The sequence below is a fragment of the Phacochoerus africanus genome, chromosome 16, assembly GCF_016906955.1.
Source record: "Phacochoerus africanus isolate WHEZ1 chromosome 16, ROS_Pafr_v1, whole genome shotgun sequence".
Taxonomy (NCBI): domain Eukaryota; kingdom Metazoa; phylum Chordata; class Mammalia; order Artiodactyla; family Suidae; genus Phacochoerus; species Phacochoerus africanus.
The window spans coordinates 1,815,442-1,836,717 of NC_062559.1; the positions used below are offsets into that span (position 1 = coordinate 1,815,442).

Consider the following 21,276-nt stretch of genomic DNA (forward strand, 5'->3'; position numbering starts at 1 on the left):
CGACTGAATCATAGTGCAGGGAGCTGATGTGTGGTTTGTCCTGAAGAGTATTTTATTGACAGATAATTCAGATAATCTGCTTAGCTGCTACTTAATTCAATAAGCTTCTTACCTGGCATATATTTTACATATCTTTTAAAGAAATGAGCTTTTAGGAGTTCCCCATCATGGTGCAGCGGAAACGAATCCGGCTAGGAACCATGAGGTCATGGGTTTGATCCCTGGCCTCGCTCAGTGGGTCAGGGATCCAGCATTGCCGTGAGCTGTGGTGTAGGTCACAGACACAGCTCGGATCTGGTGTTGCTGTGGCCGTGGTGTAGGCCGGCAGCTATAGCTCCGATTGGACCCCTAGCCTGGGAACTTCCATATGCTGCGGGAGTGGCCCAAGAAATAGTAACAACAACAACAACAACAACAATAACAACAACAAAAGACAAAAAAAAAAAACCCACAGTGAGATATCATCTCACACTTGTCAGAATGGCTGTTATCAAAAGACAACAAATAACGTGTACTGCAATGATGGTGAGAAAAAGGAACCGTCCTACACTATTGGAAACCAGTATGGAGGTTTTTCAGTAAAATAAAATAGAACTATCCTATGATCCAGCCCCTCCACTCCCGGGTATTTATCTGAAGAAAATGAAAACCCTAACTGGAAAAGATATATGCACCCCTCTGTTCATTGCAGCATCGTTTACAATAGCCAAATATGGAAGCAGCCTAGGCGCCCATCAGTGGAGGAATGGATAAGATGCGGTTCACGCGCACGCACGCACGCACGCACGCACACGCATTACTCAGCTATAAAAAAGAATGCCATTTGTACATGGGTGACCTAGATGATACTACGCTTAGTGAAATAGGCCAGACAGAGGAAGACAAATACTGTATGATTTCACTTATATATGGAATCTAAAAAACAAAAGAAATGAACAAACACAACAAACAGACACAGATATAGATACAGAGGACAAAACGGTGGTTTCCAGAGCCATTGGTGAGGAGAGGAAAGAAATAGGTGTGGGAGATTGCAGTTACAGACTTGTAGTTGCAACATGCATGATGCACTGGGTCTGAAATGTTCCAGAGTGGGGAACATAGTCCATCCGTAGCTGGGTAGCATCTCTGTGTGGGGACACAGGTAGCGAGACACTGTGGTGATCCTTTTGAGATGTATAGAAACACTGAATTCTGTGTTGTGTGACAGGAACTCACACAGTGCTTTAGGTTAATCATACTTCAAAAACACACAGACCCGGAGTTCCCGTCGTGGCTCAGTGGTTCACGAATCTGACTAGGAACTATGAGGTTGCAGGTTCGGTCCCTGGCCTCGCTCAGTGGGTTAAGGATCCGGCGTTGCCGTGAGCTGTGGTGTACGTCACAGACGTGGCTCGGATCCCGCGTTGCTGTGGCTCTGGCGTAGGCCGGCAGCTACAGCTCCGATTGGACCCCTAGCCTGGGAACCTCCACATGCCGCAGGAGCGGCCCAAGAAATGGCAAAAAGACAAAGACCAAAACCAAAACCAAACAGACTCATTGGAATACAGGTCATGTCTGTGGTCACCAGAGGCAGGGAGTTAGGGGAGCGGGTGTTGGATGAGGGCCGTCCGAGAGCACAAACTTCCAGTTAGAAGATATATAAGTCCCAGGACAACCAGGTACCATGGACAACAGGATGCATAGAATTCTCCCTGCGCTATGTTGTATAGGAAGGTGAAGAGAGTAAATCCTTAATATCACAAGAAGTTGCTCTAACTTTTAAAATTCTGTTTCTTTTTGAGATGGAAGGTCACCAAACTTACTGTAACAATCATTTCATAATTCAAATCATTATGCTCTACCTATTAAACCAATACAGCAAGGTATGTAAATTTATATCTCCATAAAACTGAAAGAGAAATAAAAATACCTCTTACAGTTGAATGATTGACACAATCTTCCCAGTTTAGAGAAGTGATTGTTTAAGGCTTCTTGTTATCTAGCCTCACGGAACATTGTCCTGATGGAAGAGCTGTGTGATGCCAGCGTAATCTTTCAGTCGGTCAATATGAGTTAGAGTTTTAAAACACCACACTTGAAACAACAGGGTCTTTGCAGCTAGTCCCTGTATCTCATATTTTGTCCACTGCCTCAGTGCACTGTAGCACAGGGTCCTGGATTTCTGTCTGCGAGGCCACCCCGAGGTGTCCTGGGGACCAGAACGTCTCATGAGAGAGGTTGCTCTTTGCCTGGTGTTTCGTGCTGGGTCTTGACCCTGACTCTCAAGATACCAAGTTGAGCCCTCTAAGAAGTTGTAGTGAAAGCATTCCCCATTGTTCATAACACACCCTCCATGGCTGCTACACACGTGCACTGTGCCCCCCTTCCTCTCACGTGGCTGGTAGTTCTGTCCTGGCATGGGCAGAGGCCAAGCTCAGGGGTGCTGAATGACTCCGTAGCACGTACCAGTGGTTTCCAAGGCAGGGTTCCTTCCCCATGGATTCGCAGAGTAAGTCATTGGGCTGTGTGAAGAAACTACTAGAAATTGTATTGTTACAATTTTAAAAGTCTTTGTTTTGTGTGTATCAGTGAATAGTACATACACAGTTTATAAATAATTCAGGTACACGTGCGATGATGGGTGTGTGTGCCTTTATTTTTGCTGATGAGTATATGATCAAAAATGTTTCGACCAGATGAGACTCTCATGGAGCATCTGGGTGAGGGCTTTATTCTGGGATTTGTCACTTCCTCCCCAAGGGAGCCTCAGGACATGCACAATTTTGTGTATGTGTGTATGCATGTGCGTGTGCATGCGTGCATATTGTGTTTTTCTTCTGAAAAAAGTTCCATGCCCCACACCAGATTCTAAGGAGTCTTTGGCTTTAAAGATCCGCTATGCTTATCCGGGATCCTTGGACTATGAAACGATTGACGTTTGCTTTGGAAGGATTGTACTTTGTTTACAGATCACTTTCTAGGTTAAATTAAATGGTTCTTTACTTGAAAAATAATATGTACATAATTCCATACATATTCCTTTTAACAAAGTCAAGTCTTTTTTCCTTGTGTTTTTTTGGCTGCATCTGAGGCATACGGAAGTTCCTGGGCCAGGGATCGAATCCAAGCTGCAGCTGCGACCTATGCCACAGCTGCAGCAATGCCAGATCCTTAGCCCACTGTGCCACAGCTGGAACCTCCAAAGTCAAGTCTCCTTGAGTCTTCTGAGAAACTGCCCGCAGGACTGTCGCCATGCTCTTATGGGGTGACCCACACTGCACCCTCCACTGGGCTCCGGGTCCATTTTACCTTCTTTTAAAAGATACTGTACCTTGTCGTAAACCTTATATTTCTTTAAAATGCTGTGGTACATTATTGTCTCTCAAGTCCAGGTACGTTGGCCTGGATCCATGCGGCTACAAGAGAGCTGCTTTTGGAACCTGCTGCTTCCTTCCTGTTGTCTCTCCGAGCTCCTTTTGTGGAGTCTGTCCCTGTCGTGGATGATGGGATTGCATTGAGTGGCCAGGAGAGTTACGTTCAAAAGTCAGCTGAGAAGGTGGCACTGAGTCTCGTCAGACTTAACTCCTGAAATCCTTAGGCCACTCATAAAATTAAAGGCACACTGATTTTCTTGAGACAGTACTTTGTCGTTAAAATGTCCTGTGGCCCTGAGTCGCTCTTCAGTTTCTTCCTTAAAGAATGTCAGCAGCTCCATCACCTCCACTCAACTGACCTCCTGAGTGCTGTTGACTATTCATTGATCAGCAGTCAGATGAGTCATATCATTCGCATGTTCTCTCCAGCAAGTGTAGGGCCTAGGAGACATGCTCGTTAAATAGAACCACCCTTCAGATTTTTCTAAATAGAAAGACTTGTGTTCTATGGAGTTCCCGTCGTGGCGCAGTGGTTAACGAATCCGACTAGGAACCATGAGGTTGCGGGTTCGGTCCCTGCCCTTGCTCAGTGGGTTAACGATCCAGCGTTGCTGTGAGCTGTGGTGTAGGTTACAGACGCGGCTCGGATCCCGCGTTGCTGTGGCTCTGGCGTAGGCCGGTGGCTACAGCTCCGATTCAACCCCTAGCCTGGGAACCTCCATATGCCGCGGGAGCGGCCCAAAGAAATAGCAAACCCCCCCCCCCCCCAAAAAAAGAAAGAAAGACTTGTGTTCTAAATGTGTCTGGGTGAATTTAAGTAACTTCCATGCATACACGATACAACGGCACTGCGTTTCCTGCATACAGACTACAAGTACACTGCTTTTCTAGCCTTGCCATTTCACTCCACAGGCCCAAAAGCGTCCAATTCAGATTAATAATGTTTTTTTTCCCCCCTTGGAAAGGAATGGCCCTATTTGTTTATTTCTCATATGTAATAAGTTCTAAGGATGCACGCGGCATTGCCCTGGCATTGGGATTATAGGAATGACAACAGGCAAAGCCCCTGACCTTATAGAACCTACATTCTCGCGGGGAAGGGGGTAATAAATAAGCCAGCAAAGCAAAGAGGTGCTGCAGGTAGTGCGTGCTGCGAGGAGTAACCAGAGAGGGGGCTTTGGAGGGCCGGCTGCTTCAGGTGGGCAACAGGAGCCCTCTCCAAGGAGGTGACAGCGAACAGGGGCCTGCGTGCAGCGGGGACAGGGAGCGGGCGGGGGAGAGGCTTTGGCAGATGTCTCTTCCATCACCGCCCTGGTTTCCTCCTGCAGCGCAGCGGGCCGTGCCCACCCTCCCCTGTGAGCAGCACAGTGGGTTTCTTGTCAGCGTGAGCGAACCTTCTGCGCAGGTGACAAGGGCACGCCCTTCAGCATCACTGCTCATCACTCCCGGGGGCTGCTCTCTGTGGGCGAAGGCTGAGCTTTTCCCACAAGATAACCGTCCTGTATTTCACACGCAGATTCCCACCAACAACGGGACAGTCCATGGAATGTGATTTATCTGATTTGTACGTTATTTTGTTACACATATATACCTGTAATTTTATTGTACTGATTTTATTAAGGGCTATTTTATTTATTTTAACAGGAATCACTAGATTTGATCTACTTGGAGACTTTGGAAGGTTTAATTGGCTGGGAAATTTCTATATTGTGTTGTCCTACAATTTGCTTTTTGCTGTTGTGACAACCTTGTGTCTGGTCAGAAAATTCACCTCTGCAGTGCGAGAAGAACTTTTCAAGGCCCTAGGTAATCCTGAGGTTTCTGGGTATTTTTCTTTCTTTCTATTTATTCATAATTTTGGTATTCCAGCTAATTTGAAGTCTTCACCTATTTTTTTCCAAATACGTAAAACCTTAAGAGGTCGCTTTCCTAATGCTCTACTTACTGGTTACGATCTGGTGTACAGTTGCTTCGTGAAGCCTCGTCTTCCTCCTCTGTAAACTGGCGACAGTGTCTTCTTCCTTTAGGGCTGCTGTGAATACTCGCTGAGATGATTCTTCTAGGAGCCTGAGCACGGCCCCGGCCCAGCGCAAGGGCCCAGTGGACCTCGGCTCTTTGATTGCGGGGATGATGGTAGCTGCGGTAGCTGTGATGAGGCGAGGGCCACGGTGTGCCCAAGGCTTCTCTTCTGGAAACGATACCTCTTCCTAATTTTTAGTGAGAGGTTTTTTGAGGATCGGATTTTCTAAGTATCAGGCTGACCCCTAATTGTAAGTTTCTTCAGTTAAGTCCAGCAGTAATTCGGGACAAGAAGATGCATGTTCTTGGCCTTACTCAGAGAGAGGGCACTCATTATGTATTCCACGAGCCACTGGGACAGGGTTAAGAACTCATCGCTTTGGCCAAAGTATAAAGAGTAGAAGTGTAACCTACGAATGTATTTTTCATGCTTGTTTCAACGTTAGTACTAAACATATGTCAGGTTTTATATTTTAGAAATACCAGGGCAACATAAACTGTCTTGCTGTCTAAATCCTCTCGGGTTTAGAGAGTTGTCGTTCTATAAAAGAAGGGCAAGGCAGTGATTTATTGTCGGAAATCCTGACATTAGCTCATTTACATGACTCGACATCATTTGAATGCTTATGCTTCGTATTCCTTTGTGGGCTTTAGCTATTGCAGAAGACAACGTAGTGATTAATTTGCAAAAGTCCTGTTTTCAGGTAACCTAAACCTTATGAACGACAGTAAAGCTTTGCACATCACCGGGCTTTTCCAGCCCTGATGCTGAAAAGCTGATCTTTGGGAAGGAAAAGGGGTTTTCTTTTCCTTTTTCTTTGCCTTTTTAGGGCTGCACCTGCGGCATATGGGAGTTCCCAGGCTAGGGGGCCAGTCGGAGCTGCAGCTGTCAGCCTACACCACAGCCACAGCCACAGCAATGCCCGATCCGAGCTGCGTCTTCGACCTACACCAGAGCTCACAGCAATGCCACATCCTTCACCACTGAGCGGAGCCTAGGATGAAACCCGAATCCTCATGGATGCCAGTCGGGTTTGTTACCACGGAGCCACAGTGGGAACTCCAGAAAAACAGGTTTCTGATTCTTTATTCATGTGTATTTTACTTTCTCCTGGGGCAGGGGGCGAGGGGGGGTGCTGATGAAACACTGGCCCGAAAGGCGAAGTTACATCTCATCAGCTGAAGCACCAGATAACTGATGGATGAATGCCTGGGTACCTTAATACTGGTTAGATGAAGATCTGAAGATGCATTGGGAATCAAACAGACCTGTCAGCCAAATGTTTAGAGTTGAAATTTCATTGTTAAGCCTGTTTTAGCATCAGCAGTATCAGTTAGCCATAATTCCAGATAAATTTCTACCTAGCATTCACTAAAATGAGATGTGCATGACTTCAGTAAATTTGGCGTTTGAGTTGGATGTTCCATGTGTCATTTGCTAAGAGTCTTTATTAAAGGAGTAAAATGTAATTGAACCTAAGATAAAGGTGTATGCTTCGTTGACTCTTTGACCACAAGAGGAAGCGGAATGTCGAAAGTATAACCCGTCTGCTAGACGTAGTTTTCCCCCCAGAGGTTCTCTGTTACTCTTTGGCGTGCTCGGAGAAGGCCGTTCCTTGCCCCGGCAAACCATCCTCACTGAGAACCTGTGCGAGTGATGGGAGCTGTTTCCCTGGGAATCCGTTTTTAATTATAAACTAGAACATTGACCTGTGCCCTTTCTTTCTTCGTCTTCTTGCGTGTGTGTGTGTGTGTGTGTGTGTGTGTTGGAGGAGGGATGGAGGGGCTGTTTCCCTCTGCTGCTCTGTGTTGATAATCACATCTCTGTGGAGTATCTGGCGCGCAGGAGACACTCAGAATTTCGCTCCCATGGTGGTGGCAGAGGTGGCTGTTTCTGCAGGAGAGAGACGTAGCTTGTCCAAGTTTGAACCTGTGCGACACCCAGGTTTTAGAAATGCTTCACTGGCATGCTCTATCCCAACCGAGGCTGTGTTTCGGTGAAGAGGGCCTTGTCACCTGGCTGCTGCTCTCTGTTCCCACCTCCCTCTCCAGCCGGCCTGGGTCACCATGCTTCTTCATGTCCAGTGGCTGTGGGTGCCTTATGTCACTCAGTGGTTTGGCCAGTCCTGAGACCAGATTTATCTTTCTGGTGTTGGGTTGGTTTCTTTTTCACTTTCCGTTCATCCGTCATAGATAGGCTTAATTTTTACCTTTTCTCCCATGAAGATATGCAGGATTAATAGATTACAATTTGGAGTGCTTTGTTGGGTTACGAGTGATATAAAATTGTATGCCTGTCGGGTAGACAACCACTTGGAATTTTAGGGGGAAACCAATCTTATGCAAGTGTCTTTTTAAGGTGTTACAAACATCTGCGCCTCATAAAAGGTGTTTCCTCAAAATCTGTTCCATGGATGTGCTACTTACATCTTCTTGAGTATCTTTGTACTTCATTTTGTGAAAATGCTTAGAGCTTTCATGCCACTGAACATCTTAAAAGTTCTTTTAACTTCTCCATGTGTGGGCACGATACTGTTCTATGTGTCAGCTACATTCTGTAAACAATTGCTGTAGGACACAGAGGGAAAGTCATGTCACTTAAAAGTGTGTAATACGCTTTACGAAAGGTCTTTGAATAGTGCTATTTTATTTCTGTTCTGTTTGTTCTCTGGCTGTTTCTTTCTCTTTCTTCTTGGAAATGTCCTCCATTGCTTTTCTTTGTAACTGCACGCCTCATGTCTTCCTGCGTCTTCCCTGGTCTTCCTGTGTGTGTGTATATGAGGTGTATTTGAAAACAAAAGAGAGATGGTCCTTGTCTCGGGTTCTGTTCCCCAGGAAGGGCCCTCGGGGCTGGGGATGAGCTTGCAGGAGGCGGTTTCTTAGAAGGTGCTCTTGGGGCCAGGGTAGGGGGCGGGCAGTGTGGGCGCTGGGCAGAGGGGAGGAGGGAGGTGGGAAGCAGGAGGAAGGTACTGGCTCCCAGAGCGGCCCCCCAAGGGAGGAGGCAGCCCTTCCTGCCGGCTGAACCCCGGCGGGCGGTGGGGAGGAGGGCTCCTTCTTCCTGCAGGGACTCTGGCCAGCGTGGCGGTTTCCCCGGGGACACTTCACGTTCTGCCCACCCTCTCAGCAATACATCGCTTCTTACATTGTCTTCATTTTTCTGCAGGGCTTCATAAACTCCACTTATCAAATACTTCGAGGGACTCGGAAACAGCAAAGGCTTCGGCCAACGGGCATCAGAAAGCACTGTGAGACGCACGGCCCTGCTCTGCAGTCAAGAGCCCGAGACCCCCGAACTCGTGACGTTGCCTCGGGCAGAGACGGCCCGCTGCCTCTGGCCCCCTCGGGGGCCGGGCTGCCACCGTCCTCTCTTCCGCGGTCTCCGAGCCTGGCCCTCGCAGGCCGTCCTTTTCTTTGCCTTCGGGACCCTGTGCCTCCCGCCCAGCGGGGCTTCCTCGGCAGCGTGTTCTTCTGGGGACACAGTGCTATTTCTTGGCTGCTCCAATCACCCACGCGAGAATGTTCGAAAAGGCAAACTTGGCGGCTTTCTAAGGATTCACTTCAGTGTCATTCTAGATTTCATCACAGTGTGTGCACCTCACCAACGTCTTTGGTGCTTCGGTGTGGCCGGAAGTCCTGCGAGCAGTGCAGGTTTACTGACATCACTGCCGTGGGTGCCTTGGAGCTGCAATGGTTGCAGTTGTATTTCTTCCCCTCCTTAAAGAGGCGAAGGGCACCGTTGTGATCTGTGTTACAGGAAGACACTGCCTAGACTTTGAGTCCAGGGGAGGGTGGAGAATCCTCCTTGGTCACACATGCCCCGGGAATACCGTCTGCTGCCCAGTGGCATAAGCTATGGTGGGAAGGATTGTGTACTCATAGTTCGCTGAGAGTTGCTGTGTATCTAATTCACTGTTACCTCTCATGGCATAGTTGCCAGTGCTGAAGACGCTTGTAACTTAGATTTTGCCTTATGGGCTGTATGTACCCTCAGTTTTTTTAAACAATTTTTTTGTTTGTTTCCAAAAATCCCTTAATACCCCTGCGCTCCTGTGTCCATTATGGAGCTATAAATGCTCCGGTAGGGACTCCTTTTGTCACCACCCTCCTCAGGCTTCGGTCACTTCTGTACATGCCAATGGAAAACCTCAGACTTCGGAAAAGTACCACGCAGCACCCAGACCCACAGCAGCAGCATTCATGATGTAGGAACCGGCCTGCAGTGTATCATGGTCTGACGGGCGTTCAGTTATTAAATTGTAAATAATTCCTGAGATGGGGTCTCGACTCTACGTCCACCGAATAAAACTAAAGCCTCGTACTCTGTGTGACGGTCCACTCGGACAGGGGACCAGGAACCGTGCATGCGACACCGGAGGCGGGGCCGTTTGCACACAATGCCTAGCCGCGAGCCTCCACAAATACGTGTGTTCATCAGCACTCGTGTGTGTGGCAGTAGATTGTCTGTGTCCAAAGGCGAAGGGACATTTTTCTTAAACTGTTGTTAAAGGGTTTTGTTGGAGAAATTTCTGAAAAACAGGCTGTGTATATTGGACATTAAAAATTTCCACTTAGAGCCAAAATACTAAGATAAAAAGTCATCTAAAGTTCTATTGCATATTCCTCTTCTTCATACCTCTGCGTTTCCTGCTGAGTGTCTCTTCTTGGGGAAATACAGCTTCATTTTAAAATAAAAGAACAGGAGTTCCCGTCGTGGCGCAGTGGTTAACGAATCCGACTAGGAACCATGAGGTTGCGGGTTCGGTCCCTGCCCTTGCTCAGTGGGTTAATGATCCGACGTGGCCGTGAGCTGGGGTGTAGGTTGCAGACGCGGCTTGGATCCCGTGTTGCTGTGGCTCTGGCGTAGGCCGGGGACTGCAGCTCCGATTCGACCCCTAGCCTGGGAACCTCCATATGCCGCGGGAGCGGCCCTAGAAATGGCAAAAAAATAAAATGAAAATTTTGTGATTCTAAACAACACTCAGTAAATAACTAGCAGTCTAGCATGGATGAATTTCTCAGCGTAAGATTCATATCCTGAGAACATTCATAAAAATTGGCTGTTTTCTAATTTTCCTGGTAATTATACCTATTTAAGCACTAATAGCAAGTGTAATTTTCCTGAAACTTGCTTCCTTTGAGCAGAGCAGGCCAAGGGGAGAAGAGAAAGAATATCACTTTTAACTGACATCAAGTTCAGGGCACACTTCCAGAGGAAGAGTTTCCGGGTGTTTGTGAGCTATCTGAAAAATTTTGAGTTAAAATATTAAACTTTTTAATGTCTATCTATAGCAAGTCTTTGTTTATTTGAAAGTTTCTTTCCATCGGAGAACCTCAGCCAGGTGCGGACTAGTAAGGAGTAGAGGGTGTCATGAGTTCCTAAAGCGCTTCCTGGCGGCTGCTTCCTTGCTGTGTCGAAAGGGAGCACGCACGTCGCAGGGAGGCGGCTTGGAACCCTGGGTCGCGGGGGCCTGCTGTGGAGTGTTGTTACATGCTCAGCACGAAGGTCCCACCCGTCGAGGCTCTGCAGGCACGGGGTGCAGTCCCGGTCACACGCAGGCCTCCTCCCGAGGGCGACACTGCCTCGCAAAGCAGGCGCTTCTCTCGGACGCGGGCTGGGGGCCTGGCACAAGGCGCCGGTGGCAGAAGTGGGCGGCAGCAGGCCGAGGCCAAGCACCGGAGGACCGGTAAGGAGAGCGCCCCTCGGGCTTCCTTTCCCAGGGCCGTGAGCACCGTCGAGGGCGGGGGCAGAGGTCCTGGTGGGCAGACTGCCCGCCTTCTGAGTGGCTGGGTGACCCCTGACAGCGTCCGGGCTCCTGGTACGTTTCTCCACCCAGGACGCTGGTAAAAGGCCACGAGGCACCGCAGTCGCCAGGTTTCTTGAAGAGACTCAGCCAGTTCTTAGCATTCCTTGGTTCTGCTATGCTTGAATTATTTTAAAGTTGTAAATTCTACAGATTATAAGGTTTGTAATGATTTTTACTGATTTTCCGAGAGAATATCTTAGGTTCGACATTTATTTGTCTGTATGGACATTCTACATAAAAACAGAGACATGCTCTAAATCCGAGACATGTGACAAGGACACACACACACACACACAGATGTTAGCGGCTTCAGGGCCACACTGGGGGTTGGCAGTGGAGGAGATGGAAGCTTCTGGCCACCCTCACTCGGGTGCGTTCGAGGCGGTGACTCCTGCCTGGCTTTGCTGGAGCGCAGCCGACCTGCCTGTGGCCTCAGGAACCGCCTCAACACCACAGGCTCACATGGTCTGAAAGCCCGAGGTGGCTTTCTTTGTTGTTAGCAAACTAGTTTGTGCATAAAGGCAGCGCTCTTTCAAATATTTTTTGAAAAATACGAGCACTTTAGAAGGACTGACTTTAAGTTTCAAAAAAATTGGTATGATGTGACTTGAGTGTTTGGATGCACTGGCAAATTATTTTTGTTTACAGAGTGTTTTGTTTACAAACTGTCGGGTTTGTTTGTTTCTATGAGATACTTTCAATGTGACTTTTTAAGTGTCTCAGAAATTAAAGTTTTACAAAAATGATGTCATATTTTGGTTTACAAGCACTCGAATGTGTTTTTTCCAAAAACTTCAGTACCGCCATGGCCAAAACTCAATGGCGTATTTATTAAGTTACTTTCATTTCCGTTGCGTACAGGCCAGTAGTAGTCTTGGCGGAAGGCCGCGTTGAGGAAGAAGCGGACAGCGTCTCTCCCTTTTCATGGGGGAATTTTCGGTAGGTCACTTGCTTGCAACCAAAAATGTAGGTAGCATCAGTGCTTGAAATCACGTTATCTTACTGAATCATTTGGTTTGTTTAGATTGGATTTCTGTAATTTCTCCCACGGAAGGGCTGAGGCACCTCTGACTGTGGTCTGGGCCACGTAACCCAGCGGGCTCAGAAGTCAAGTGCCCTCAGCTCAGGCTTCATTCACTGACAGACAGGCGTGGTCAGCGCTGCAGTGTCCTCGCGCCTTTCCCCACATGAAATGGGGCAGGAAACAGTAGCCGTGGTTACCTGTGCCCAACCTGAAGAGGAGGAATCACATCTGGATGCCAGGTGATGGAACACAGGTGGCTTCTATGTCTACATACGTGTTGCATGTGCCACAGCAGTGGGCACAGTGCCTGAAACACGAGGTACTTGATAAATGCTGGCTGTGATTTTTAGTAATGTACTTAAGTGTTCTCTTAGAATTGCTTGGCAGTTTTAAGATAATGTCACAAGTAGTTGTGGCGGATCCTATAAAGCACTAAAATAAGACTCAACAGTGGGGCTGTACAGAAACCACTGAGACCAGGTCCTTAAAAGTCTCAGCATGGGAGTTCCTGTCATGGCTCAGTGGTTAGCGAATCTGACTAGGACACGAGGTTGTGGGTTCGATCCCTGGCCTTGCTCAGAGGGTTAAGGATCTGGTGTTGCCGTGAGCTGTGGTGTAGGTCGCAGACGAGGCTTGGATCCCGCGTTGCTGTGGCTGTGGCGTAGGCTGATGGCTACAGCTCTGATTCGACCCCTAGCCTGGGAACCTCCATATGCCACCAGAGCGGCCCAAGAAATGGCAAGAAGAAAAATAAATAAATAAATAAATAAATAAAATAGAGTTGCCACATGATCCAGCAACCCCACTCCTGGGCGTATATCTGGAGAAAACCGTCGTTCAAAAAGATAGATACGTGCTCCTTAATGTTCACATCAGCACTACTTACAACAGCCGAGACGGGGAAACGACCCAGTGTCCGCTGACAGAGGGATGGATAAGGGACACACACACACACTAGAATATTCCTCAGCCGCAAAAAAGGAGGAGATAGTGCTATCTGCAGCAATGTGGATGGACCTAGAGATTATAACACTAAGTGAGAGCAGTCAGAGAAAGACACACCACATGACACCACTTGTATGTGGAATCGGAAAAAACACTACTTGCCCGACAAACAGACTCCCAGCCAGAAGCCAAACTTGGCTCTCGAAGGGGAGGAGAGTAAGCAGCACGAGGTGAAGGAGGAGTTCGGGGTGAGCCCGGGACACTTCCATGTGTAAAATAACAGGGACTTAGCGCAGAGGACCGGGCAGTACACGCGCTCTCTGGTAACACGCTGTAATGGAAACGAGTAAAAGTGCGTGGATGCATGTGGATGTATAACCACAGCCCTCTGCTGTGCACCTGACACAATCCTGTAAACCGCCCGTACCCAGTTGCAGAAGGAAAAATCACCGCATTCACACGAGCCCAGGTGCGGGCGACAGGGACGCTGTGACTCTCCAAAGACACCCCCGCCCTCCTCTCACTTAGGAAGTGCAAGGCTCTGTGGAGCTCGGAGCCGGAAATGGAGGGGGACCTCAGGCACCTTCGTTATTGTCCCAGGGTCTCCGAAGTCCCCGGAGAGAAGGTGGACCAAGGAGAGCGCGCATTTCCAAAGCACTTCCCAAAGACCACGTCAGCGCCCTCGCGTCGCCCGCATGGCTTCGGCGCCGTGTTGATGGAGTGAACAGCAGACGTTGCCAGCCTGCTACGCTAGGGGCAACCTGACTGGCGCGTATTTAGTTCTTCTCCTTCCATTTGGAATGACGAGTGGGCGTAACTTTAAAAAGTCTGCGCAGCCGTGTGCGTTCCTGCTTTTGTGAGCTACTAAGCCCACTCGGCCCGCTTGTGCTATTCCACATCCTTACTGTTTTATAAACCTCTCGGTTGGGGTAGTCCATGTTGGGCTTCCTGTTGTGTTGTAAAGATTTTTCCTGGTTGTTTGTTTTTTAGCTTGTTTACGTTGTTTTTTGCTACATGGCAGCTCAAAATTTTAAAGCAGTCAAACTTTGCAATTTCCCATGAATTTGTTGGTATCACCTAGGACGTCCCTACTTCAGGAGTTTTAAAACTATCTACCCACTTTCGCCATCACTCCTTTGACCTGTGACTCACATGCCATACGCTGGGCTGTACCCGCAGGCCTGTGAGCCCCGTAACTGCCCCGCCTCGAGACCAGAGCAGCCACAGAGACATGAGTGGCTTGCTGGACGGGGGGGCTACGTGTCTGTAGAGGCAGCCCGCGCTGTTATCAGTTAGGGGAACTGGCGGCAGGTTGGCCCGTTGGCGTCAGGGAGATCCTTCCAGCAGAGCTGCTCTGAGCTACAAGTGGACAGTCGGTAGCTGGGCGGGGGCGGAGCAGGCCCAGAGGCAGTTACTGGTCGAGGTCTGGGGGCGCGAGGGGAGATGGGTGTGTGAGGGGGTGTGGACTGAGCAGGGGACGTCCGGGGAGCTAGAGCACAGCTGTCTCGGGGGGCCTGGCCGTGCACCATAAAATCCACCCTGCTAAAAGGTACCGTTTGTGGCGTTTCGTGTTCAGAAGCCAGATTCAACCAGTAGATTTGAGGATCTCGTTGGCTTTATGAGGCCATGTATGATTTGGGCTGCGCCTGTCCAGCAACTAGAAGGGAGCTCCTGGGGTTTACAAAACGGAAGCTTTTTAAGGAAGGAGGTGTGTGTGTGGGGGGCAAGGGGCGGGCAAGGGACCATTGGCCAAAGAAAAGAAAGGATTCTTTTCGTGGCGGCCAGGACCCCTTTGGGGGCGGGGGTGGGCAGCAAGGGCTTCGTCATGCAGGTGCCGCCTCCTCTGGGGACAGAGATGGCCCACATGGCAGGCTGCCTCCTCGATGGTGACAGCTCCAGGCTGGTTGGTCCAGGTTCCATTTCCGGCGAAGGTCGAACTGCGGTTAGGTCAGGGGTCATGGGCGTTGGCACAGGGGGGTCATCGGGGGCCTGTGGGTTTTCTCGGAACATTAAGTGTATTCACTGGGTTGGCTGGTTCTGATCCCCCAGCACATTTTCATCGCCACAGACACAGCTCCTCTCAGGGCTTCATTTCTTTGCAGTCAGGCATCCCTTTATCTGGAGCCTTCCGTACCCCTTCCTGTCACCGAGGGGCCCGCACGTCCCTGGACTCCCCCCCAGGCTCCATGGGACCCGGCGGCCCAGGCCTCCAGCGCGTCCCGGGCTCTGCCTCCCGGCCTCTGGACGGTGAAGCGAGGGCCGGGACCTCTGCGGTCTCACCACCCACGTGTTTAGATCCTTCTCCAAGTTAGTCTCCACACTTTGTATGCATTTAGAATATTCCACCACGAAAAAGCGAGCGCCCCAGGGTATGTGCCTCTATTCACTTAAACGGCACGTGTGTACGTGGCGACATCTGAGTGACACACACCAGACCAGAGTTTGAGGGGATGGGATAAAGAATGAATGAGACACCCATTTTAGTATCGCTTCCCACACACAGCACCGCGGTGCTCTGCCCCCTTGCAGGCATGCATCTGGCCTTGGCGACCTGTTTCTCTCCTTCCGGGCCCGGCTGCCCTCTGGTCTCCTTGCCTGCACTTGGCCACGGCTCAGTGATCGTGCCAGCCTTTCCAGCGTGGCCCCAAACGCCTCCGCCTGCTCTTCCCCAGCACAGGGGAAGCTTCACTGGGGACACCGGGCTGAGGAGGCTCGGGATCACGAGCGGGAAGGAGCCCGGGGCCCTGCAGGGCAGCCCCTCAGCCCCTCACCTGCTGCGGATGGGCCGGGAAGTTCAAGGGGACGGGCCACTCTGTACGGCCCCGAGATTGGGCCGTACCTACTTCGGCAGCTGGGGTACCTAACCAGTACCCCTCCACTTGGTACTGCAGATAACCAGGCTCCCAGGGGGATTCTGGGCACGTCCTCAGGTCTGAACTAAAGCACTGGATGTTTAATGCTTAGCTCTTGGTCATTCTCACGTGATTTGCTGTTTTCTGATGTGGAAACCACTGGGTATTTCTACACTTTGGGTTTTCATATTCAAAGGGCTGAAGTACAACAGTAATTTATGCCACAGAAATAAAGCAGAGCAGCTATTAGGAATGGCTGAGGACCTTAAGACAGTTCCTTTAAAGAGTGTTTGGGACAGTTCCCGGCGTGGCTCAGCAGGGACGAATCCGGCTAGTATCCATGAGGTTGTGGGTTCAATCCCTGGCCTCACTCGGTGGTAAGGATCCAGTGTGGCCGTGAGCTGTGGTGTAGGTCCCAGACAGGGCTCGGATCCCGCGTTGCTGTGGCTGTGGCTGGTGACCACAGCTCCTAGCCTGGGAACATCCACATGCCGTGGGTTTGGCACTAAAAAGACCAAAAAAAAAAAAAAAAAGGAGTGTTTAGGTTGCCGGCTGTGGTCAGACTGGCTGTGTGTAAGTAACACGCACAGGGGGCCAGGCCTGGAGGACAGCGTGTGTAACCACACCGGCAGGCCCACCGGGGGCCAAGCAGACCTGCTGGGGAAATGGGCCAGAAAGCGGGAAAGGGGCCGTTTTATCGTTGTGAGCAACCCCACGGATCACCGAGCAGCAGAGCAAACCGCCAAATTCCAGAACCTCGGAAATGGAAGCTTTTCATCCATCCCTCACTTATTTCAACTAACAACTAAACTCATGAATTTGGACTTTTCTAAGCTGAAGACTGAAATGGATAGGTTGTCGGCGTTTCAAACATCTTTGGTTTGCCCAAGTACAACTCCCCAGAGTTTATTTCACTGGAGCACAGAACACACGGCCCTACGTCCCCCCAGGCTCACCCAGTGCGTCCGAAATCAAGGGAGACCTCTCCCCCGGGCTAGGCCGCTTCTTCCCAACTGTGAATTCAACAGCCAAGCCTCTTCTTTTGGTAGCAGGAGCGGCAGAGGGGACACGCGTGCAAAGGACTGTCCCCCACGGAGAACTCCTCCAGAGCGAGGAGGCACGTGTGGTGAAACACGTGCGAGCAGGACAGCAGCACCGTCTCCCGCGAGGGGTGGGCAGGGTGGCCGTCGTCGTCGCCGCGGACCGAGAGCGAGAGCGGGGTCAGGCAGATGGAGCACTCGAGGGTCTCCCGGTGCAGCGCCTGCAACGCACGAGGCGTGAGTTTGTCAGGAAGGCTGTCGGCAGCCTCATCACGTGGGGCGCTTCCTCAGCGTAGGTGAGGACCGGGCACAGACCCGGGTCTTCCGAACAGGAAGGCATTTCATTCCGTGGGCCAGTAACGCTAATGGCACATGGTTGCTGTTCCTCTCACGAAAAACGGAGAAGCATGGCAACTCACCTGTGAGAACCCATTTGGAAACAAAAATACTGCATAAAATGCTAGACATTAATAATAGATTTTTTTTTTTTTTTTTGCTTTTCAGGGCCACACCCATGGCATACGTTGGTTCCCAGGCTAGAGGTTGAATCGGAGCTACAGCTGCCGGCCTACACCACAGCCACAGCAACGCCAGATCCAAACTGCGTCTGCGACCCACACCACAGCTCACAGCAACGCCGGATCCTTAACCCACGGAGCAAGGCCAGGGATCAGACCCGAAACCTCATGGTTCCTAGTCACAATTGGAACTCCCAAGATTGTTTTTTTTCTTTCTGTCTTTTCTAGGGCTGCACTCGCGGCACATGAAGTTCCCAGGCTCTAGGGGTTGAATCAGAGCTGTAGCCACCGGCCTACACCACAGCCACATGGACGCGGGATCCTTCTCCCACTGAGGAGGTCAGGGATGGAACCCACAACCTCATGGTTCCTAGCCAGATTCGTTAACCACTGCGCCATGAAGGGAACTCCCAAGATTTTTTTTTTTTAATTAAACAACGAGGAGTAGTCTTTTTCAAAATTCTCGACACTATGGAGCTGCTAAACTTCCTTACACATTTTCCAATTTTTTGTGACCAAGTCCGTTTTTCCCTGTGGGACTCTGAGTCTGTCGTGGCTCCTACAGATGTAGGAGGCAGGTGGGGACCTGCAGGAGAACCCGGGCGGGAGCAGCACGCGGGGCCCTCCCCTTGGTGTGTTCACAAAACGGCATCTTCAAGCAGGGAGGACGGCGGAGGTCCCGGGGTCCCCATGCGGGTGCGGGTGCGGGTGCTGGGCAGGGCCGGGCGGAGGGCGCGGGCCGGGCCCCGGGACAGCCTACCTGTGTCTGGATCTTGCCCCAGTCCTCCTCGGAGAGCTCGCCGCCCCGCTCCCGCTCCAGCTGCCGCAGGACGCTGCGGTTGACGGCCAGGCAGTGGTCGATGTCTGCGAAGAGCTGCTCTAGGTCCGTGTGGTAGGAGCGCAGCAGGCGCCGGCTGATCTCTGTGAACTGAGCACACGGCCGCGCCGCGCTTGGTGGGGGCCGAAGGGGGCCCCTTCCCGCCCCTTTGCCTCCAGGCTCTGCCTCTGAGTGGAGCTTAGGGGGGAAGGGACACCCCGGGCCCAGAGAATGTCTGCGGAGAGGACCCCGAAGGTGCCCCGCTTGCAAGCCTTGCTGTGAGCAGGCAAGATGCGGATGAGAAGCGGAGAGAAGGGACCATAGCTTTACACCCAGAGTCACATGAGCATCTGGCTCAGGGGGTGTGGGGGACAGGGCCTGCGTCCCACAGGGTGGCACGCTGCAGTTCAGGACACCGAAGCTTCTATTCTCGGTCCTTGAAATTAGGGGGTTCTTGGGAGTTCCCTGATGGCCTAGAGGTTAAGGATCCAGCGTTGTCCCTGCTGTGCCTTGGGTCACTGCTGTGGTGCAGTTCAATCCTGGCCCCGGGAGCTTCATGCCACGGGCACGGCCAAGAAAACCAAAAGAAACGGGGGGGGGGGGGTTTGAGCGTTAAAAGTGCCCTGTTGGGTGCATCCGGCTGTACACGGGGTCGGGCAGGACGCGGGAGCTCAGCACCTCGGCATCCTGCAGGCGTCCCGTGCGAGATGTGGGAACGCCTTCTCTATGGACCCGTCAGGACTGCCCGCTCTCAGATGCCCCGGGCACCGGTCATGCCCTGCGGGGCTGGTTGGTTTCCGTGTGGCACAGCCTGGCGGGACGCAGTGTCTGTTTACGCGGCGTCCGATCCCAGCCCCCTCCTTCCTGTAGGAAGACTTGGCCTGCGCGGGAGGGGAGCAGCGGCTGTGGGGAGCGCCCCTTGCCTGGCCGTGGTCCCTGGCAGCTCCTTCCTGGCTGAATCTGGCCGGACTCCCTCCCTCCCTGAACACCCGCTGTGTTTCTCTGTCCCTGTGACTTCTGCACGGCGCGTGACCCCCTGTGCCTCGGCTGGCAGTGCCTTTTCTCTGGACTCAGAGAGCTCTTCTGGCTCCTTCCTTTGACACCTGTTCCCGGCTGGGTGCTCATATCTTTTTCCTGTGTGTATTTCTTATCTCCTTGAAAGAGTTCCTTATATTCATCTTGGTAAGACCCTTGGCATTCAGTTAAAAAAAAAAAAAGTGACTTTTACATTTGCAATAGATTACAAACAGAAATGAAGACACATGCATGCCCCAAGGTACATGTTCTAAAGGAATGTGAGGGGTTAAACAAACCCGACAATGTCTGCGTGGAATGATTTGGAAAAAACGTCCATGGTCACGATTCCATAAGGCACCAGTGTTTGGCTTGAAATCCTAACGCTGATATCAGCTCGTTCATCAACACACCAAAAATCCTTCAGTCTGGACTGAGGGCAAATTTCTAAAAGTAACTGGTGCGACGTTTTACGCTTGTGCTTCAAGTACTGGGAAGGTGGCCTGCGTCGTGTCTTAAGAGGTTGCATCAGCCCACGTGTGCTGCCTGCCTGTGGGGAGAGTAGCTGCTGCTACCTGCCCGTCAGCATCCTCGCCCGTGGGCGCCCACGCTGCCGCCCGCGGCGGATGCCGTCCGCGTTGGAAGGCAGACCCGTGCGCGCGCCGACCGTCTCGCTCTCGAGCTCCGGCTGTGCTGAACATGACCTCTACGGACACGACGAATGCATCAGGTTTTCAATTCAAAAACGCAGTTTTCCTCTTAAGCCTCGTATTTCAGATAACCGACGCGGGACTAAGAAGTCCGGTCACTGAGACGTAAAGCCATGGCTGGTCGTTTACAAGTACGTCCCGGCCAAACAATGGAAACTCCACCAACCCAAGCACCCGGGTGAACTCTGCCTGCCCAGGAGGCCGCTCTCAGATCCATCTTGATGTCAGCAATTGCTCACTAATGTGTGGACTCACAGCCGCCCTCAAAAGCGACGTGAAAAGCCTGGAATTTACAGCATATCAACGCATCAGGTGATAAGCTTTTACTGGTTTCATATCCTCCCAGTCTTGCTGCTTGGAGCCACTTCAAGTTAGCAACAGAATGTTTGCCATCTCTGTGTGATAAAGGAAGTCAGAGGCCTGAACAAACTCGAGGACCATTATGCTGTTTGCTGAGATGTAAGGGGAAAAAGCCAGCGAAGTCTCCTGGGGAGGGTGTGGGAGCCAGGCCTCCAAAGGCAGCCGCGGCCTCGGACAAGTCCCTCCCTCCCTTTTTAAACAATGGTCAGGACTTTTAGCGTGGGTGGAGATAATATAATGCATTTGAAAAGTTTTAATTGCGGCAATAAAAGGCCATGCCTCAATTATATGACATATGCTAGCAGAATTTCTAGATAAGGATCAAAGGCATTCAAGGGCCAACCACTGCATTCTGGGCGACAGACACTCGGGGCTTTCTGTACACACCGGTGACAGGTGTGAGCAGAGCAGCTCTGGTGACCTCTCCAGGCGGCTTTGATCTGCGCTCACAGGCTCGTCCTCGAGGAGCGGGGAGGGCTCCGGGACTGCTGTGTCATCTGACAGTGCCGCCGCCCTGCGCCACCAAGGCACAGCCGGCTCCCTCCTGCTGCTCTGACCCGCCATCGCGGGGGACAGCACTCAGCATGCGGCCCGTTCGGCTTTCACCACGGGACTGCAGTCTGTTTAAAAGAACCAGCAGTGCTGCTCCAGCTCAGTCTCGTTAGGAATGTGCCCGTGCGATTTCAAAGCAAAGGCAGCTCCGCGAAGAGAACTCGCAGGGCGCGGAAGCATCACTGATGTAGAACGATGCCCTCTCCCTACCCGGTTAGTAAGTTAACACCCACGAGATGCAGGACAACGGAGGGAAGACAAGACT

At 51.1% G+C, this 21,276-nt stretch overlaps 2 protein-coding genes across 8 annotated transcripts in view; one reads left to right on the plus strand and one right to left on the minus strand.

The window, feature by feature from the left end:
* LMBR1 (limb development membrane protein 1) overlaps positions 1 to 9,983 on the plus strand; it is a 135,517-nt gene extending 125,534 nt beyond the window's left edge. For 3 of the 6 annotated variants that reach the window (XM_047763912.1, XM_047763911.1, XM_047763914.1), the window contains one exon: positions 8,539 to 9,983. In XM_047763912.1, coding sequence (XP_047619868.1) covers positions 8,539 to 9,117 — 579 coding nt within the window. In that variant the 3' untranslated portion in view covers positions 9,118 to 9,983. Of the gene's footprint in view, positions 1 to 5,000; positions 5,163 to 8,538 lie in introns of all 6 variants that reach the window. The other 3 variants (XM_047763915.1, XM_047763916.1, XM_047763913.1) reach the window with 2 other exon arrangements.
* A 6,907-nt stretch (positions 9,984 to 16,890) lies between these two features.
* The window catches only part of RNF32 (ring finger protein 32), a 28,512-nt gene continuing 24,126 nt past the window's right edge, over positions 16,891 to 21,276 (minus strand). For both annotated transcript variants that reach the window (XM_047763713.1, XM_047763715.1), the window contains exons 9-10: positions 18,319 to 18,486; positions 16,891 to 17,261 (exon numbers count right to left, since the gene is read on the minus strand). In XM_047763713.1, coding sequence (XP_047619669.1) covers positions 17,022 to 17,261; positions 18,319 to 18,486 — 408 coding nt within the window. In that variant the 3' untranslated portion in view covers positions 16,891 to 17,021. The remainder of the gene's footprint in view (positions 17,262 to 18,318; positions 18,487 to 21,276) is intronic.